General features: G+C 46.5%; 1 protein-coding gene and 2 pseudogenes across 1 annotated transcript; all 3 read right to left on the reverse strand.

The window, feature by feature from the left end:
• Positions 1–1,111: 1,111 nt before the first annotated feature.
• On the reverse strand, positions 1,112–6,948 carry LOC134378947 (butyrophilin subfamily 1 member A1-like; annotated as a pseudogene).
• LOC134377948 (ragulator complex protein LAMTOR3-like) lies at positions 3,008–3,382 on the reverse strand (annotated as a pseudogene).
• A 449-nt stretch (positions 6,949–7,397) lies between the features above and the next one.
• LOC134378948 (butyrophilin subfamily 2 member A2-like) lies at positions 7,398–16,611 on the reverse strand. The gene is made up of 8 exons (XM_063098235.1): positions 16,422–16,611; positions 15,846–15,972; positions 14,499–14,846; positions 11,892–12,173; positions 10,184–10,405; positions 9,764–9,784; positions 9,639–9,665; positions 7,398–8,002 (listed from the first exon to the last, which is right to left on the reverse strand). The coding sequence occupies exons 2-8, from the start codon at positions 15,928–15,930 to the stop codon at positions 7,398–7,400; spliced, it is 1,590 nt and encodes a 529-aa protein (XP_062954305.1). The 5' UTR covers positions 15,931–15,972; positions 16,422–16,611.
• Between the last annotated feature and the right edge of the window lie 1,650 nt (positions 16,612–18,261).

Genomic DNA, 18,261 nt, shown 5'->3' on the forward strand with positions numbered 1-18,261 from the left:
CTTAAAAGTAAGGCCTCTCTGAAAGCAAACATAGATTCCTAGGGTGCAAGGAGAGCACAGGGAAGAAGACACAAGAATTGGCGAAAACTACAGGGGAAATGGACGTGAGATAACAAGTGAACTGGACATGAGATGCTGCTGTTTAAATCAGAGGTAGTATCTGGGGAATAAATGAGATAACCTGCTTCACTGAGGACCCTTGGAACTGGAACAAAGTTCTAATAAACAGTGAGAGCTGATGATTGTGGAATGTACTATAAAGCATATGTACCTCACAGGGCCTGGTTTTCCAAAGCCTTGCAGTTTCAGATATTGACCTTGTGGAGGAATGGAAATTTTCCTCAGGCTATAAAGTCTCTGATGTAAGATAAAGATTTGTAACACAGCAAGGTTGCTGGCTCAAGGACAGACTAGTTACTGATTGTTATGTAAAGATACTGAGAAATTGCTGTAAGATCACTTAATTGTCTAAGGGAATGTCATCTGACTTGTTTCGCTGAAAGTTACCAGCCTATATTGTTAAACTATAACCCCACCTATGTTCTCTTCCTGTAACTTCCTGGTCTGGAAAAGAAATGCAGGAAGAGAACCCCAATTTGGGGTTAATTTCCTGAGGAAGTGATGCCTCTCGCTTGAGCATTCCCAAGGGAAGTTAACCATTTCGGGGCCTCTCACTGCTCAGAAAAGATGGGCTTTGAGTAATCCTTTATGTCTCAGTCACCCAGGGGAAGTGGGGTGACAAATCCGTGGGGGGCAAAGCAACACAAAGGAACAGATGATTATTTGGAAAACTAGAAAAATAATATAAATGTTCTAGCTGTTCAAAGGAAGGACTCTTTGTATCAGAAACGCACAATGACACCCACTGACAAGCTTTTCTAATTTAGATGTATTTCGTAAGAACCCCAAATTGGAATCTCTCTGAGGTGTGTAGAGTTTGTACCTTCAGAATTCTTATACATCTAGTGAAATCTTGGGGAGCTCCCTCAAACCATCATGCAGGAGACTTTGCGAAGGTGAGCGGAGGCGGACAACTCTGTCATGAGGTCACATCAAGGCAGGTGTCCCAGGTTGTGTGACTCATAAGTTGTTTGAACATAGGAATTCAGCACTAGTTCCACTGACCTGGTATGGAAATCCTCACTTCCTTCTCCTTCCCAAGAAGGAGATTCTGGATGCAGCAGGACACGTTCTCCATGGAGGTGTCTGTGATGATCAGTGAAGCAGCCACCATGAACAAGCCTTCTTTATCGGGATTCCTGGACTCTGATGAGGACAGAAACTTCTGCTCCCTGGGAGTTCTCCAAAGCAGTTGGGGTTCTGGGTACCTTCCCATTGAGGTGCACTCCAGCTGGATATCTCCACTTTTTTCAACTTCCATATGGATGTAGGGACTATGAAGAGAGAAGAGCTATGGAGAGACAAGCTGGCCTTAATCTTTTAGAGGACACCTTTCTTGGAGCCTTATAAGTACAGGGCTGCAGTGTTTGTAAGAAGGGAGATACACAGTAACCCAGGAAAACTAGGAGTAGAGACATCTTAAGTTCTCAGTTCAAAGGAAACTGAAGTATCAATAAAATGACATTTCACACACCTCATCAGAAAGATGCCATTTTGGGATGAGGCACAAGTGTTTCCCCTAAAGGATGGATGGCCATTTGAGGTGCTCTTTGATATTTGGACAGGAGTTTGATGGGCAGACATAAGAAAGGCTCTTTCAGACAGAGGGAACAGCAGGACCAATGGCTTACAGGTGGGTAAGTGGTCCAGGTAGGGAGCTCCAGCAATCAGAAGGAGCCCTGTTGTTGGAAATATAGGAGAAGGCTTTGGAGAGGAAGGAGAACTTCTGTTGGGTCTTGAGGGATAGGCAAGAATGGGAGAAAGGAAAATTGTTTCCTATTCTTCTCTCTGAATGTCCTTGGGAGAATTGGGAATCACGGTGGAGGATATAGCATTCCCGTGCTGGGATGTAGATTCAGGGATTCTCTTACACAGTTTCTACCTCAGCTTCCCTCAAGCATTTAAATTTCTATCACAGAGGCTTCTTTTCTTTCCTCTTCTGCCTGAATCTATTCTTGTAACTGTACAGACTACAGAAAACACTCTACAGAGTTTCACAGCAAAGCCACTAAGTATTTACCCAAATTTATGTCTATATATGAGATTGAACATTTATCTGACAAGAGTTAACAGAAGTTAGAATTTTAAAAATTAAGTCTGTCACTTTATGAAGGAACCATTGTTGTATCCCATCAAGTTTCTAGGGTTTTAGAAATGATCTTCAAGATATTTCTTCTCCTCTACAAGTACGAGGACATGCACTATACAAGCTGCCACCACAGAGGGTCCATGGTCATAGAGCCAAGATCTAGATTTCAGCACCACAGTTATTAAATGGAAAGCTTATGTGAGTAGCTAAACATGAATGATATTAAAAGGTACTACTGTATTTACAGATGTTTTTAGCACATTGCAAGCACATTGATAATAATTTAGGATTGTTATTATTTACTTTAATTTTTTTAGTGATAAGAGCCATTTTATCTTCCTCACACTCAATGCAAGGAAATAAAATATAATCCAAAGAAAAATATGTCCTTACTATTCACAATAAAAACACTCTGCTTCATTCCACAGGCCTGGGCATATGGTACAGTAGGGAGCATTTTATGGCTCAAATGGATGAATGTACCATTTTGATTCTGATCCACTGAATAGAATCTCATCCATATTCAGTGACTGGACTAACTCCATATGAGCTGTGATAGACTGAACCATTTTTTGCAGTATCCCAAGATCTCACTAAATAAGAAAAGATCCTACACAAGGAATTATAACAACTGATCTGTCTACAAATTATATCTACAGGCTCTTTCTTTAGTATAAGTTGGAAAAGGGGACGCTTTCTTGAGTACATGGATACAGGTATTACTGTTGCCTAAAGATTGCTGGATTGATACTGTATTGTTATAATAAAGATAAGGAACACATTGAAACCAATGTCAGATTAAGAAACTTCCACAAGTTGTCTCAACTCTTCAAATAGTGGAGCAAGTTCCTCTTCTAGGCTGACGATTAGTCCTGTGTTGGTATTGCCGCTTGCTATGACATTCACCACCAAACGCAAATAATGAAATGGAACTACCTGGTAGGTGTTATAGTAGCAGATGATACTTTTATTTTTTGAAAGTCCAAGTTTGCTCCCTTGGTCTGTTGCAAGGGCAAAAGTACATAAGAAAACAGGTCTCAAAGCATGCTCTGGAGCATTATCATTGGCCACCTTAGTAACAGATACTCCGTCTCTATCTGACACAACAATAGCATGGAGTCCTTCCACACATGGTTGCTTTTTATACAGGAATCACTTTAGATCATCAGCCATAACGAACCCTTTCTCTGGCAGGATCAATCTCCACACCTGGGTTTCTGGGCTGCCAGGTTCCCTGTTACACTTTTAAAGGTTACAAAGCACTTTCCCATACCTCGTGGTGTCAATGAAAATCTCAAAACCTGTGCACTCACCAGCGATTTTCAGACGCAGGAAGGCTTCTTCCTGGGCTTCTTTATCTCTGAAAGATCATCCATAGACCCCGTCATCAGAGGCCCTGATGTACCCTCACAGCAACGCACCCCGCAGGTGATGTTCTCCTCCACCAGTGTCACCCTGCCTCGGTACTTGGGCATCTGCTCTCCCTGCTGCTCTTGCCCGTCCCAGCGCACCAGTAAGACTGGCGAGAACTTCTTCCAGAACCATTGCAGCTCCGTGTGCTCACCACTCACATTTGGGGACAGGTGACAGGGCAGCTCTGTCTCTTCACCCACCATGAAGAGGATGGGCAAGGTTGAGTATGTAATTTTTATCTCTGGCCCTGACCTCTCAGCTGGACTGTACCATTGATGATCTAACTGCCCACTCTGCACCTCCCCGTGGAACTCTAACAGACTCCTCAACCATAAACGTGTCCATAACTGAACTTTGGATTCAGCTCTACCTCCTCTCTTGTCTCTTGTCTCTAAGTTTTCCCATCTCAGATATTGGTAACTTCATCTTCCCAGTTTTTTAGAACTAATGGCTTGCAGTCACCCTTGAAATCCTCCTTCATTCGCACCACATATCTCACTCTGTCAGCAAAGCTTTTTTACTTTATTTTTAAAATAAACCCAGCATTGGACCAGTTCTCACCTCCTCAGGGTTTCCCCCAGTACAAGTCATCCTCATCTGTCACCTGGATCACTGCACTAGCTCACAGCCGATCTTCAGCTTTCTATCCTCCACCGACTGCTTCCACCTCACTCTGTCTAGCATCTGATATAACTTCTTAAAACACAGGTCAGATCCAGTCCCTCCTCTGCTCAAAACCTTCAGTGGCTCCCCTTTTAGAAGCAAAGCCAAGGTCAGCATAATTTTTAAGGCCATACGTGATCTGGCCCTCAAACCCCTCTGACTTTGCCCCTTCCCACTCTGCTGGTCACTCCCTGTGCTCCAGTCACAGCAGCCTCATTGCCAGTCCTGACACATGCCACCCATGGTCATGCCTCTGGCTTTGGCACTGCTGTTCTCTCTAATGGAATGCTTTCCCCCCAGTGCTCCTGTGGCCTGCTCCTCCTGCTCATCACTGTCTCCTATTTTAAATGTCAACTACAGATTTTCCTTTGATTTATTTATTTATTTTCAAAACACTTATCACCAAGTAACAAGCCACATATTTACTTCTTGTTTTTTGTCTTGTCTCTTACCGCACAGAGTTAGGTTCTTTGGGAAGGGGTCTTTCTGTTATGTTCACTTCTGTGCCCCAGTACCTAGAACACTGATTGGCACATATTTAGTGCTCATGAATCCTTGTTGAATGAATGAAAGAATGGACTGAACAGAGAAGCCCTGGGGGAAGCTGGGGAGTTGGTGGCCCAGGGTGCAGGTGAAGGATTAGCCTCAGACAGGAGAAAGGAAAGACAGCTGCTCCGTTCAAGTCAGAGGAAACAGGTCAGGAGGGGAGGGCCGGATGAGGGGAGGGGCAGGAAGTTTGAAATCTCCTCCTTCTATTTTTCCTCTGAGGTGGGTAGAACTCTCAGGAATGGGATTATTGCCCTTATAAAAGACACCTCAGAGAACTACACCCCCCTTCGCCATGTGAGGATATAGCAAAAAGACTATGAACAAGGGATAGGGCTGTCAGCAGACTCTGATTTACTAGTGACTGGATCCTGGATTTCTCAGCCTCCAGAACTGTGGAAAATAAATTTCTGTTGTTTACAAACCATACAGTCTTGGTATTTTCATTATAGCTGATTGAATAAACTTAAAACATACACATAAAGATAAATAACCCAGTTTTCCATCTTAACAATCCAGGTATTTCAATATGTTACTAATTCTTTCCATTATAAATCCATTTGTAAGTGCAGTAATACAATTTTGTACTGTTTAAAAACTTATTTTTTTGCCCAGTTTTACAATTGGATTCCTGAATTACCTAATATCCAAAATACTACCATTTAAGCCAGCATTTTCAAAGCCTGATTGTGTTAGTCAGGGTTCTCCATACAGACAGAACGAACAGGATAAATAGAAATAAATATAGGTATAGATGATATATAGATTCAGGTATAGACATAGTTATAGATACCGGTATATGGAATAGATATGTTAGTGGAATTGGTACACACAGTTACGGAAATTGTGAAGTCCCACAAAAGGCATTCTGCCAGTACCATGGCTCAGTGCAAGTCCAAAAGCCTCATAAGCACAGAACTTGAAGAAGTAACTATCAGTCAGAGGCCGAAGGCCTGAGAAACTGAGGGGTGAGAGGTGTTGCTTCTACAAGTACTGGAGTCCAAAGGTTAGAGAACCTGGAGTTCTGATGTCCGAGGGCAGGAGAAACAGGGTGTTTCAGCTCCAGGAGAGAGAGGGAGAATTTGCCTTTCCTCTGCCTTTTTGTTCTATTCAGGCCCCAAGTGACGGGATGGTGCTCAAAATAGAGGGTGAATCTTCCCCACTCGGTTCATCGACTTACAGGCCCAAATCCTTCAGAAACATCCTCACAGACACACCCAGACATAATGCTTTACCAGTTTTCTAGGTATCACTTAATACAGTCAAGGTGACATATAAAGTTAAACATCACACATCACACTAATTCAATACCAGGATCTTCTATCTTAGTTCTCAGATATGGTCTGGGGAGTCCTAGTGGATCTCTGATATACTTTCAAGGGGTCAACAAGGTTAATGCTATTTCTATAATAATAATAAAAACATAATTTGTTGTTTCAATCTCATTCTCTCACTAATGTACAGGAAAGTGTTCTTGAGTCTAAATGACCTGCAATATCCCCACTGATTGAAAACAAAGGCCACAAGGATCCAGCCATCTTCTATTCAGACAGACATTCGATTTGGGAAGTTAAACATGCCACACTTCTCAATAGAATTTATTTTGCCTTGCCAACAATAGTTATTTTTCATAAGAATGCTATTTAAACTATAGTTAGTTTATTAATGTTATTTTAATATAAATTAAAATATTTATTTTTAAAATCTGTCAGTTTCAATCTCTAATGTCATAAATATTAAAGATAGAACCCAAATTTTAAAAAAGCTATTAGGGTCCTCAGTAATTTTTAACGTCTACAGGCATGTTGAGACCAGGAATCGTGACACCACTGCTGTGCCAACTGAACCTGAACCCTGTGCTAGACGTGGCCCAGGACTCACCTGTTCCACTAGGACCTTAACCCTTAAGCCATACTCAGTGACTGAGTACCGATGCCTTCCTTATTTCAGGGACATCAGAGGCAGGCCAGATCTCGAGAAGTCCTTCTCCTTCATCCTCCCTCATCCCACTTCTAGGCCTGGGGGGCCTTACCTTGTGATCTGGAAATCTTTGGGGTTGGGTGGAAATGGGCCATCAGCTCCTGGGCCATGTAGCTGTCATGGTGAGGCTTGAACATGCTCACAGCCTTGGCTCCCTCCCAGCTCTCTTAGGAAAGGTCCCTTTTCTCCAGCTCTGACTCCATGTGTGGTTTCCTCCTTCCCTCAGGAAGCTCTGTGGTCCCCTCCCTCTTCCCACATTACAAGGGTCCTGCTGCCCTTGCCCCAAGTCCACACTGTCTGATGCCAACTACAGCTTCAGGCTGAACATGTCGCCCAGATGTTAAAGCAGCAGGTTTTCAGCCTGTCACCTTCACACACTTTCCTCCTGCATGGGAGCCCTGTGGCAGCAACAGCATCCCTCAGACTGGACCCTGCCCCATGGCCTAGTGAGGGGAGAGCTGGGGCTGCTCCTGCAGTGGGTGAGAAGGAGGCAGCTGAAGATGTTCTCTTGTGTGACAAAGGGAAGAAGGGCCCATTTTCCAGCAGGGGGCGCTGTGCAGATGTAGCTGAGGTGACCATGGCTTCTCTATGTTTCTCTGACTCCAGGGAATTGGGTCTTTGCCCTGTGAAGGATGAGGCCACCCTCAGGCACCGTGATCTCATTGGCTCCTGTGAATGCTGGGCAGATGAAGAGGGGGCTGTCATCAGACCCCAGCCTGAAGAAGGGCCTCAGGGGCCCAGAAAACACTGAACGGGGACACGTGTAGATGTGTGATCTGTCCCTCATGTTGTAGAAGGAGACATCTCCAGCCTCATAGTCCAGGAAGACGCCCACCCGGCCAAGGCGCTCTTTCAGAGGGAGAATCCTGTCAGGGGAAGACAGGGCCCGGTACTGGTTTCCAAACATCTCCAGGGTCCAGAAGCCATTCTCAGGGACCAGCAAGGCCTCTCCTTTTCTCTCAACACCATCTCTACAAACCCCCACGGTCCACATCATCACGTTTTCAACCTCCACCTCCCAGTAATGTTTCCCTGAACTGAAGGTCTCCCGACCCAGGACACAAGGGTGACAGTCGAATCTCTCCGGGTTGTCAGGCACCCTCTGCCGGGAAGGGCCCCGTTTCACACTTCTCCGGTCCTCTGACAGGTAGAGCTCAGGGTGAGCGGTGTCTGGGTCCAGCCTCACACCAGCTGTAGAGGAAGTCTCAGGTTTAGACCGGGGGTCTCAGGACCCCTGAGGATTGTATGATCCCTGGTCCTAGAGAGGTCCCAGAAAGCTGGGGTGGGATCCCCCATAGGGTGGCCTTTTTCATGAAGACAACTTATCCCAGGAGCTCACAGTCTAGGAATTACTGAGGCTGCACTTCAGTCTCTCTAGAGACAGGAGCAGTGCCCTCAGGCAGAAGAGAATTGGGGTGCCAAGAAATCAAGAAAATTAGCAAATGAGCCCAAATTAATAATTCCCACTTTCTCTCAGCATTCTCAGATTTTGCCCTCTTTCCTATTTAGGACATATGATCTCTAGGCCTCTGGAAACACTCCCACTTGGCTGAAACCAATGAAGATGGTTCATCCCCTGCTTCACCCCAACTCCCCTGCCCTAGTCTCATAAATTAATTAAGGTGAGTCTCTCACGACAGTGTCCTTGGTGGTATGGAGTTTCTTCATTTGTTCCTTGTATTCCTTTCACAAGTGACAACTGACTTAAATGACTGAGAAGGGCACCCTTCAAGGGGTTATAAAGGATAATGAATATCCCCAAAACCCAGTCTGTTTCCTGAGAAGTATGTGGGGCAAACATAAGAGGAAATATTTCCATCCAGTTTTGCTTTAACAACATGGGTCTGAAATCTATAGCTATGACCTTTCTGGGTGTAGGAAATGCTTCAGACCCTGGACATTCTGCAGACCTATCTAATCTACATATATTATTAGTCATTCAATCTATCTTTCTATTTTGTTAATAAGATTTCCTCCTTTCCCCAAGTTGGAATATCTGATTATGACAACTAGGGATTGTGTCCCAAATTAACTGTAGCAATTTTGAAATTCACCCAAAGAGGGAAGGTCTGTGTGTCATGGCAGCAAGTAAACCCTGGATTCTTTGGTGCTTATGTGCGGAAGGTGACAAATCATGAAATGCAGAGTGCTCGTTAGGAGTGGTCAGTTGGATTCTGAGCTCTCCACTCGCCTGACCCTCTGCCTGGCAGGCTACATGTAGAGCACAAGTGCATTTTGGGAGCAGGAAGGCGTTTCTGGCTATTTATAAAGCTTTGAGTCAGGTTTACTGGGGAACCTAATTGCATTTTCCTCATGTGGCTCTTCAATGAGAGTCTACACCAACGCCCAGTTTATAAAGAGCTAAGCCAGCATTGTCCTCTTTCAAATTAATCCAGGATCCAAGAGCAATAACTATAGAAATGGAACTCTTGAGGAGGTTCACTACGTATGGGGGACCTCTGGTAATCACGTATTAAATTATTCTAAGAAAGGCTATTCGGTTAGCTCACTTGGTCAGAGCGTGGTGCTGCCAGCACCAAGGTCAAGGGTTCAGATCCCCTTACCGGCAAGTCACCGAACAATAATAATAATAATAATAATAATGGAAGGATCATGGGAAGTAAACTGTAGGGTTGATTAGGAGCTGCAGGAATCCCTGACAGGAGAGCTGGGATCCAGCACAGGTGGGACACTGCTGGTGAACCGACCCCAGTACCCTACAGCCCCCCACCCAGCCCTGGGCCCCCTGTTCATCAGCTCTAGGGTCCTGTTGGCTGGCTGAATGGGGAGAAAGCTCAGGGTCTGAGGGTATGTCAGTTGCGCTCACCAGCATGTAGGAGGGTTCTTCTCCACCCTGCAAGGGACAGACACAGAGGTGAATGTCATGAGGTAACAGCTGACTGAGCAGAACACACTTCGTGCATTGAGTGGTTCAGGAAAGGTTAAACTTACGCAATTCTTCTTGAAGTTGCTCTAAAAAAGAAACAGAAACAAAATAACGTTCTCAACAGAAGAAACGAGAGAGGCTGGGTTTGTGTTAAATGATGCACGACTGCCCCCTTTCCGTGAACAGCACTGTCCCCTCCCCTGTGCCTTGGGAACAGTAGGAAACCAGAAATGACACAGGATCAGGTGGCTGGACAGTACCACTACGTTTCTAGGCTCACTTTTGTCTAACAATGAGCATTGTGCGTAGCCAGGTCACTGAGTGCAAGGTGTGCAAAGTGGAAGACAGAGGGCCCTGAGGGACCAGCTACTGGACAGAGTTCCAGCCTCACTGCTGCCGTGATGCGTGCCTCTGCTGTTCCCAAGCTTCCACCTGTCACAGCTGTGTCCCTTCTATGACAGTGACTTGTCTTCCCACTCTTTTACCTTTCATTTGACGTTCTCTCTCTTTTTCCACACGTTCTTTCCCCAGTTCCTTCCGTGCATTTTCTCTCTCTTCACGTTCAAACTCCCTTTCCCCTGACAGAATCTCTTTTTCCCTGTGGAGTTTCTTGATGAGACAGACGCTCCCAGCCAGGAGGATGATCAGAATAGCCAGGAAGACAGCCAGGGCCACTGTCCAGGGAGATGTGTGGGGCATAAAGGATTCTGAAAAGCGAGCCAGAAAAAAATTCCATTTAGTGAGAAACAGGAGAGCCGGGCTGAGGCCGCCCCTCAGGAGCACATCTGAAGAGCTCCCTCAGGTCCCTGCTTGGTCAGCATCTGCCTCAGACATCAAATGGAGAAAGTGACGCTGGCTCTGCCTTTCCTGGCCCCACAGTGACTGCCAGGGCTGGGCCCCAGGAGATAGAAGAGCAGAAACCTCTGGAGTCAGCACGGGAAGGACCGGGTAATCAAGGCTCATCGGGCATGCTGAGTCACCACAGCCAGCGCATGGGAACAAGCCCCATCACCCCGTGCCTGGAGAGCTGCAATGCCCTCCTCCTCGCTGTGCCCTTACCATCTGCATCATGTCAATGCTTTGCTCAGAACCTCCAAAGCTTCCCATTTCTCTCAGACTACAGGCCTGAGTGTGGCCTGTGTTGCCACATGTAGTGTGGTCTCTTAGGTTCTGTGAGTTCATTTCTTCCCATTCCCTGCACTCATTCCATTCCAGCATCACCAGCATCCCGGCTTGGACTTCCTCAAAACCAGCAGACATGTATCTACCTCAGGGCCTTTGCATGTGCTGTTCCTGTTCCTGGTTGCTCAGTTCTCCTACACCTGCTTGGCTGATCCCTTGACTGCTCAGTTCCCATCTTCACAATGATGTCTTCCTGACCATGCTGCTAATGTCCCTGACAATTCCTAGCCCCGCTTGCTTGATTTCCTATAGTATTTGTCACCATGTGATATAATTTGAACTTTAATTATTTAATCACTTTTTAAAATTAATTATTTCATTTATTTATGTCCGTGCATTCCCACAGGACCCCCTGTGAAGGGATGAAGGAAGGAAGGGAAAGAGGGGAAAAGACACAGGAAGGAGCAAAGGAAGGATGAAGGAAGCAAGAATGGACCGTGATGGTGTAGAATGACAGGAGATCAAAATGCCAAATGAATTGTGAGATCTCTGAGGAAACATTACATTGTACAGTTTCCTTTGTCCTTTGAAAATGTGAGCTCCATGGGGGCTGTGAACTTGGTGAACTTTGTTCAGTGATTTATGTCCAGTTCTGGAACAGTGCCATGAACAGAGGAGATGTGTGTAAAGTACTTGTTGAGAATTTACGGATGTCTGTAGACGGGGAAAGGAAGGGCTTTAATAGACAGCACCTCCAGGTGTAGATAGACACCCACCCATACCACACTGTGTGTTTTCTGATGTTCTGGATGTTTAAAAATTGCTGCAGCACAAGGACTCTATCAGGGAAAAAGATCAGATTTACCCTCAGAGAAGAGGCTCCTACTCATGTGGTCTGAGACTACTGGATTTTCCCCTTGTGACAGGGGGCAAGGCCTCAGTTCAGCTGTAGCCTCCAGCTCTTCAGGGCCCCAGACCCTTCCCCTCAATCCCCTTCCCCATTCTGGGCTGCAATCTCTCTGCTGAGGATCCGCCTCCACAGGCTGAGTCTCCAGAGGGCAGAGAACTGACCTGGGATGAAAATCACGGTTTCCTTCTTCTGGCCAAGCAGCGTGTTGTTGATGGAGCAGGACATGTTCCTCACAGAGGAATCAACGATGATCACAGCCGTGGTGACCGTGAAGAGGCCGTCTGCGTCAGCTGTGTAAGCCTCCTCCAGGGCGGGCATGACCTCACCGTAGGGGTCCCTCCACACCGCGCGGGGCTCAGGGTACCACCCTCCAGATGTGCACTCCAGCCGGATGCCCCCGTCCTCGTGGCCCTTCATTTCAATGACGGGCTTAGAGCCCAGGCCTGAGGGGACAGACCAGGCTCAGCTACAAAGGCAGGGGTGTCTCAGCCAACGTGTCCTAGAGCAGCTCTTAATGGTGGGCATCCAGTGAAGGGGAGAGAGCAAGTGGGCCGCACCCAGCCCCCCTGAATGTGCATGTCCCATGCGTTCCCACAGGACCCCTCTGTGAAGGGACAAAGGAAGGAAGGAAAAGAGGGACCGAGAAACAGGAAGGAGGACAGGAAGGATGAAGGAAGCAAGAATGAACCTTGGTGCTGGAGAACAACGTGACACCATATGACAAACAAACTGTAAGCTCCTTGAGGAGAAAATCACACTGGACACTTTCATTTGTGCTCCACCTACAGGCCCCATCACAGCACCAAGCGTCTCCCTCTGTCTATAATAAATGCTTGTTGTTCAATTTATTCTGCCAAACACTATCATTTTTTCACTTCTGGGTGGGTGTGTCTAGTTTAACCTGAAAGGGGCAGGTTTAGGATTTCACTTTTTCCTCCTGGGATGACTTATCCGTACATGGGGTTTCCTAAATCTCTAGAATAATATGTCAAGGGCAGAAACCTGCCAGGCTGACAGAATATTAAGAAACCTTATGACGAAAGACCGTGTCCCTTCTATGCAGGTTCAGGGCTTCACAGCACCACCGCTATCGACTACCCACAGGAGCTGGTGCTTCTTAGGAGAATGGACAGAGCTGGCCTGCAAAGCCAATCCTTGCCCTGATTCACAGAAGTTTACCCTCCAGGGGCTCAGTCAATTAGCTAATTCAGTTATAGTCCCTTGAGAACATCAATGTATTAGAAAGATCTGGACGCTACTGGGATATCCTTAAGATGACCCTGTGACATCCTTGATGTCAGAAGATCATCACTAAAAACCCTAGGAATCCAGACTCATCCTAACTATATTCTGTCTTTAAAACAACCTTTAATAAAAGAGAATACCTGATGTGAGAAAACTGCAAAGACATGGTGCTGGAGGCCCTTCAGTTGTGTCTGACCATCCAAACTTCCATTGAGTAATTCCTTTGTAAAGCCTCCCCAGCAAGTTATATCAGACAGAAAATTAAAGCAATCACTTGTCCAGCGCTTCCTGTTCAATGTGATTTTGCCAAGAGAAAAAAAAAAAAAAAAAAAAAACAACCTAGTTGCACATTTAAAGGCTCACACAGAAACCGTGTAGTAGAATAACAAATAAAATAACTTAATTACAAGAAAGTTCTACAATACATTTTACACGGTTCAATAAGAGCAAGTGGGAGACAAAAGACTTAAGGACAGAACCAGTCAGCCGAATGATCCAACAAACAAAAAATCCTATGCCAACCCCATTCAGAGTAGGACAGGCCAGAGCAAGGTCATGGTTACAGGGAAAGAATAAAGAGTTCCTGCCACACACAAATCATAATGGGTCAACTGGTAAGTACTGCTTCAAACAGAGTCAGGACACAAGGGTCAAAAAAGCCTCCTTCCTTCATGTTCTGTATTAATTACATACAACATTGCCACTGTGAGCAACAATGATGGGGTCTCCTACCAGTTATGATTTGAGACCCCCTGGGAAGGTCACACTGTCTCCAAACCTCACCTCCCCTGATGGACTGAAATACCACCATTGATTTTTATGTGTCTTAAAGGATTTTCCAGTCTTCAAACATTTCCTTTAAAGAATAACATACTGACCCCAGGAGTGAGGTCATCCCTTAAAGCCATTGTAATAAACTCTTGGAAATACCAGTATAAATGCTGCTTCTATTTTGAAGTCTTGACAAATTCCTCCCAGCCGAATTCTCATTCGTTTTGTTGGTGGGGCCACCAGGCCAAGTACATAAGTTTGCCTGTGTACTTAATTTTGCTTTAATAAAATCACCTATTTAAATGTCAGCCACTCTCACTACAATCAGTGTTTGGGGGAAGGGACAAAGGCAAGATGAATATTTATCAACAACGAGACACGCACATGTCCTTCTCTGGGCAGTCCTTGTTTATTCCACTTGGCAAGTGCAATGCCTCACAGTGCTTCCTGTCACCCTCAAGAGGGCAGAGTTTGAATGATTGGGCAGGTACAAGAATAATCTGCAGGGATTAACCACTCTCTCCTGCCCAGGGCCTCAGCTGAGATCGTGTGGGCTTCTCAAGCAGTGATGCCCACAGCTTAGCATAGAAAACCCACTCATGTGGCCCTTGGGCAGTAAGAAGCCACCCTCCCCGCATAAAGGGCATTCCAGGCAAAAATCTGTTGGTCTGCAATGGGCCCAAGGTTAAGAGAAAAGGTTTCCTCAAAAGGAACACTGCGCAAAGGCAACAAAGCAAGATAAAGTGACGCACCTGCCACCATGAGGCGCAGGATGGCCTCATCATAGGACCTGCCTTCTTGGAAGTAACAGCGGTAGAAGCCGTCCTCCTGGGCTGTGACGTTGTGTATGACCAGGGCCACACTCCCCCTGCTGATGTCGTTGCTCACAAAGGTGGTTCTTCCTCGGTAGTCCTCCATCTGCTCCTCTGCTCTCTCTAGCCCTCCCTTATACACCAGCACCGCCGGGGAGAACTGCGACCGGAACCACCGCACCTCCATGTCCTCAGCATTTTTCTCGGGAGACAGGTGGCAGCTTAATGTGATGTTGTCTCCCACCATGGCCAGGATTGGATCTGCTGGTCCCACGACAGTAAGCTGTGCTGCCCAACAAAGGGGAAGAATCAGAGGGGACACTAGGCATCAAATATCTCAGGCAGGAAAGGAAATGGATATTCTGGGAGACACATAAATTCTTTCCAAGGCCACAGGAACTTCCTGGGCTGAGGAAGGATTTGGGGGACCAGTAGCCATGGCTGACCCTTGGGAGCGGTACCTATTGAGGCTGCTAATGCTTCATTAGCAATATATTGAGGAGCTCACCCTGATCACCTCTGGGACCTGCGCTCCCTAGGACTTTTCCTCTATTTCCCATTCTAGTGCAGTGCCTGAGTGTAGCATGAACTTGAGCTGTCCAATAGGGGAGCCACAAGCCTAGTGTCAATCAAAATGACCTGAAAGTGTAAAATACACACAGGACTTTGAAGTGAAAATTTTAAAAAGTTGAGCTGAACACATCTCTCTTAGTACTGGACAGATCATCTAGAAAGGAAATCAACAGAATACCTGTTACTGTTTCAGAAAGAGAGAAGAAATCGAGGGTTATCAGAGGTGGGACAGGGGAGGGAGAAGGGTATGGGGAGAGACTGGATAAGAAATATAAAGAATAAGTATGATTTGTAATAATAAAAACCACTCTGACAGGTTCTAAGAAAAAATAAAAATTAAATTAAATTGAATTAAATTGCAAAATGTTAAATTTCTCATTTGTAATATTTTGTAGTAAAATAGACTTAAATGTAAATCTTTAGTTGCAGTTAAATGAAATATATTATTAAAATTTACTTTATGGTTCTGTTTACTTTTTAAAATAAAAGGTATAAAAAAATTTTTTTTGATAAGTTACAACTAAATACGCAGCTCGCCTTTGTGGCTCTCAACGTATTTCTTTTGGGCAGCGCTGGTATAAATTTGATGAACACGCTCAGACTAAAAGAAGAGTCCACAGGGCTGCAGTCCTTCTTGGCTCCTCCTCCTTGCAGACTGCAGAGCTGGTGTTGCTTTCTGAGAAGGTGACAGGAGCTAGTGGCATGCATCCCTACCTGAGACTCGTGCAAACAGGCTGAGGAGCAGGGAGAGGAGAAGGGCGGCCGGCAGGGAGAAGGGTCCGGAGGCAGCTGGCTCCATACGTACAAGGACGGAGTCACCGGTACAGGCAGGGACCAGGGCCTAGGTGTGCAGAGGAGGAGAAGTCAGCAGAGGAGAAGAACTCGGCAGAACAGACTGGGCACCGCAGCTGCCATCTACGTCAAACTCGCCCGTCACCATGTGGTCGCATCAGCGTCCTAACTTCGGGCTTGGGCAGCCTCCTTGGTCCCACGGTTCAGGTACCTCCTGACAGGTGGGTTCGTGAGACGCGCCATGAAATAAGCCACTAGTACGACGCGGAGGCAGGCGGTGCCCGCCCTCCCCGGCTCACGTCTCTCGCCACAGGGCACTTCCCTCAGTTGTCACTTGACAGCTTCCGCACTCCCTCCCTTCTCTTCTTCCTCCCCGTCAGCCAGGCCGGGCACCCACCGGGGGCTCCCCTCTCCCAGGGACCCCGTTTTTCCTCCGCAGCAGATTCCGGCCCCCTCCCGCCCACCCCGGAGCTGCAGCGCTTCCCCTCCCTTTCCTACCTTCTCCAGTTAACCTCGCGTCTTACTCGGCCGACCCTCGATGACCATTTTCCGGTCGTCTCTTTTCTTCTAACGCTCCCATGAGCACAGTCACCACCAGGGAACAAAACGTCGGGAAGACGGAGAGAAAACTTTTCTTCACCTCCCATCAGTCGCGATGTGCAGAGCTGCGGGACGGAGACCTGGGACCCGTTCTCTCAGTGTCCGGTGTCCCAAGATTTCCTGTTAATGGTTTGGAGCCCGGGATTGGCCGGCTGTGGTCAGCCAGCCAATGGTGTCCCTGGGCCTTAATTGTCACCAGTTACTGGGTAGAATACACAGAAGTAGTTTTTTTAAAAAAAATCACAAGCGAATAACCTTTTGAGATGATTACGTTGTTAAATTTCCTTTTACTTCTTTAGACACAAGGCACTTTTTGTTTTTTCCGAGGCCTTTAGGTCCCCCGCGGATTGTGGCGTTGATGCCAACCACGAGTAGAGGCCTCTGTTTGCCGTAGTGTGTGTGGAGAGAAGATGAGGTAAACATAAGCAGCCTTCTTTGCCAAGCCAGAGATATCTTGTTCTAGTTCCTGGCTTTGGAGGTTGTTTCGGGGTGGTCTTGCCGGCAGGGGAAGGATTGCAGAGATCAGGCAAGGGCTGATGGGAAGGGGTAGAGAAGGAAGTGAGACAGCAGCTGCAGCAGCTGTTATGAAGACCTCGTCACTCATTCACAACTGTCGGGTAAGAGAAGCTGAGGAGACTGAGCGAGAGTCAGAAGCCCTTTCCCTCAGGCAGGTGGCATTCTAGTGCGGGCAGGAGATGGAAGTGGACAGAGACTTCCTAGTTGGGCTTAACATCTGCCAGAAGATGGTCTGGTTGGGCCCAACCTGCACCCACACCCACACATACTCTCCTCGCCACCAACATGCCCCACAGACTCCAATCCAAAATCCAGGAATAGATTTTCTCTGTAATAATCACCCTAAGTCTCAGTTCTCAATAGTCCCCTCAAGTGTCCAAATGCTTCCTCGGAGTCCTACGATCCCCTTTTGATTCAACTCAGAACTGTGCAGTTGACCCGCTAGCAATGGATCCCCCTTGCTTGTGTCCCTCCTGCACCTGAGGCCAGCACTCCTTTTCCCATGACATTCCCCTCGCCTGACCTGTTCCCTCCATTTCTGCCTCTTGAAATCCTGCCTGGCCTTGATGCCCACCTCATCTAAGAACAACTCAGGATGTTCTCAGCCTCTTTTGACACCCACAGTTTTTGCTGTTCCTATACTCTGTCCTGCATAATTGTTATTTAGGGAACAATTGTTATCTTCCCAGGAACTGGAGTGTCTGTTTCTCAGGACAGGTATCTGGCGACGTCATTCCTCTCTCCTTACAGGGCCCACCCCTGGCTGTGCACTCAGTTGTGGTTCAACGCACGCATGAGAAAGGTCTGTGTAGGTCATTTTCCCAACAGCATGACCTTGTTCCTTGACTCATCTGGCACCAGAGCCAAGAGCAAGGTGGCAGCAGGATCAGGCCACCCATGGTCAGTGGTTCTTGGACAGGGAAGGAGGATCAGAGGTACCCAGAATAAGTTACCAAAGCAGGTTCCTTCTCTACTCTGCAGAGGGAAATCTTTGATTAGAATAAGCTACAGAAGGCCCCAAGAACTGCTTTTTGTATTGTGCTGACCCTTTAACTGTCTGTTTCTCATACAGCAGCTTCACTCATCGCCTGATGCTTCTGGTTTAAAATTAAAGAGGCTTCTGAGTTCAGCCACAAATGAGAATAAAAATGTAGTAAGTATGATCACCCCATGCAGGAGTTGCTATTGAGAAGGCACAGAAGGGGAGACCATAAGGATCAAA

This window comes from Cynocephalus volans, chromosome 5 (assembly GCF_027409185.1).
Source record: "Cynocephalus volans isolate mCynVol1 chromosome 5, mCynVol1.pri, whole genome shotgun sequence".
NCBI classification, from domain to species: domain Eukaryota; kingdom Metazoa; phylum Chordata; class Mammalia; order Dermoptera; family Cynocephalidae; genus Cynocephalus; species Cynocephalus volans.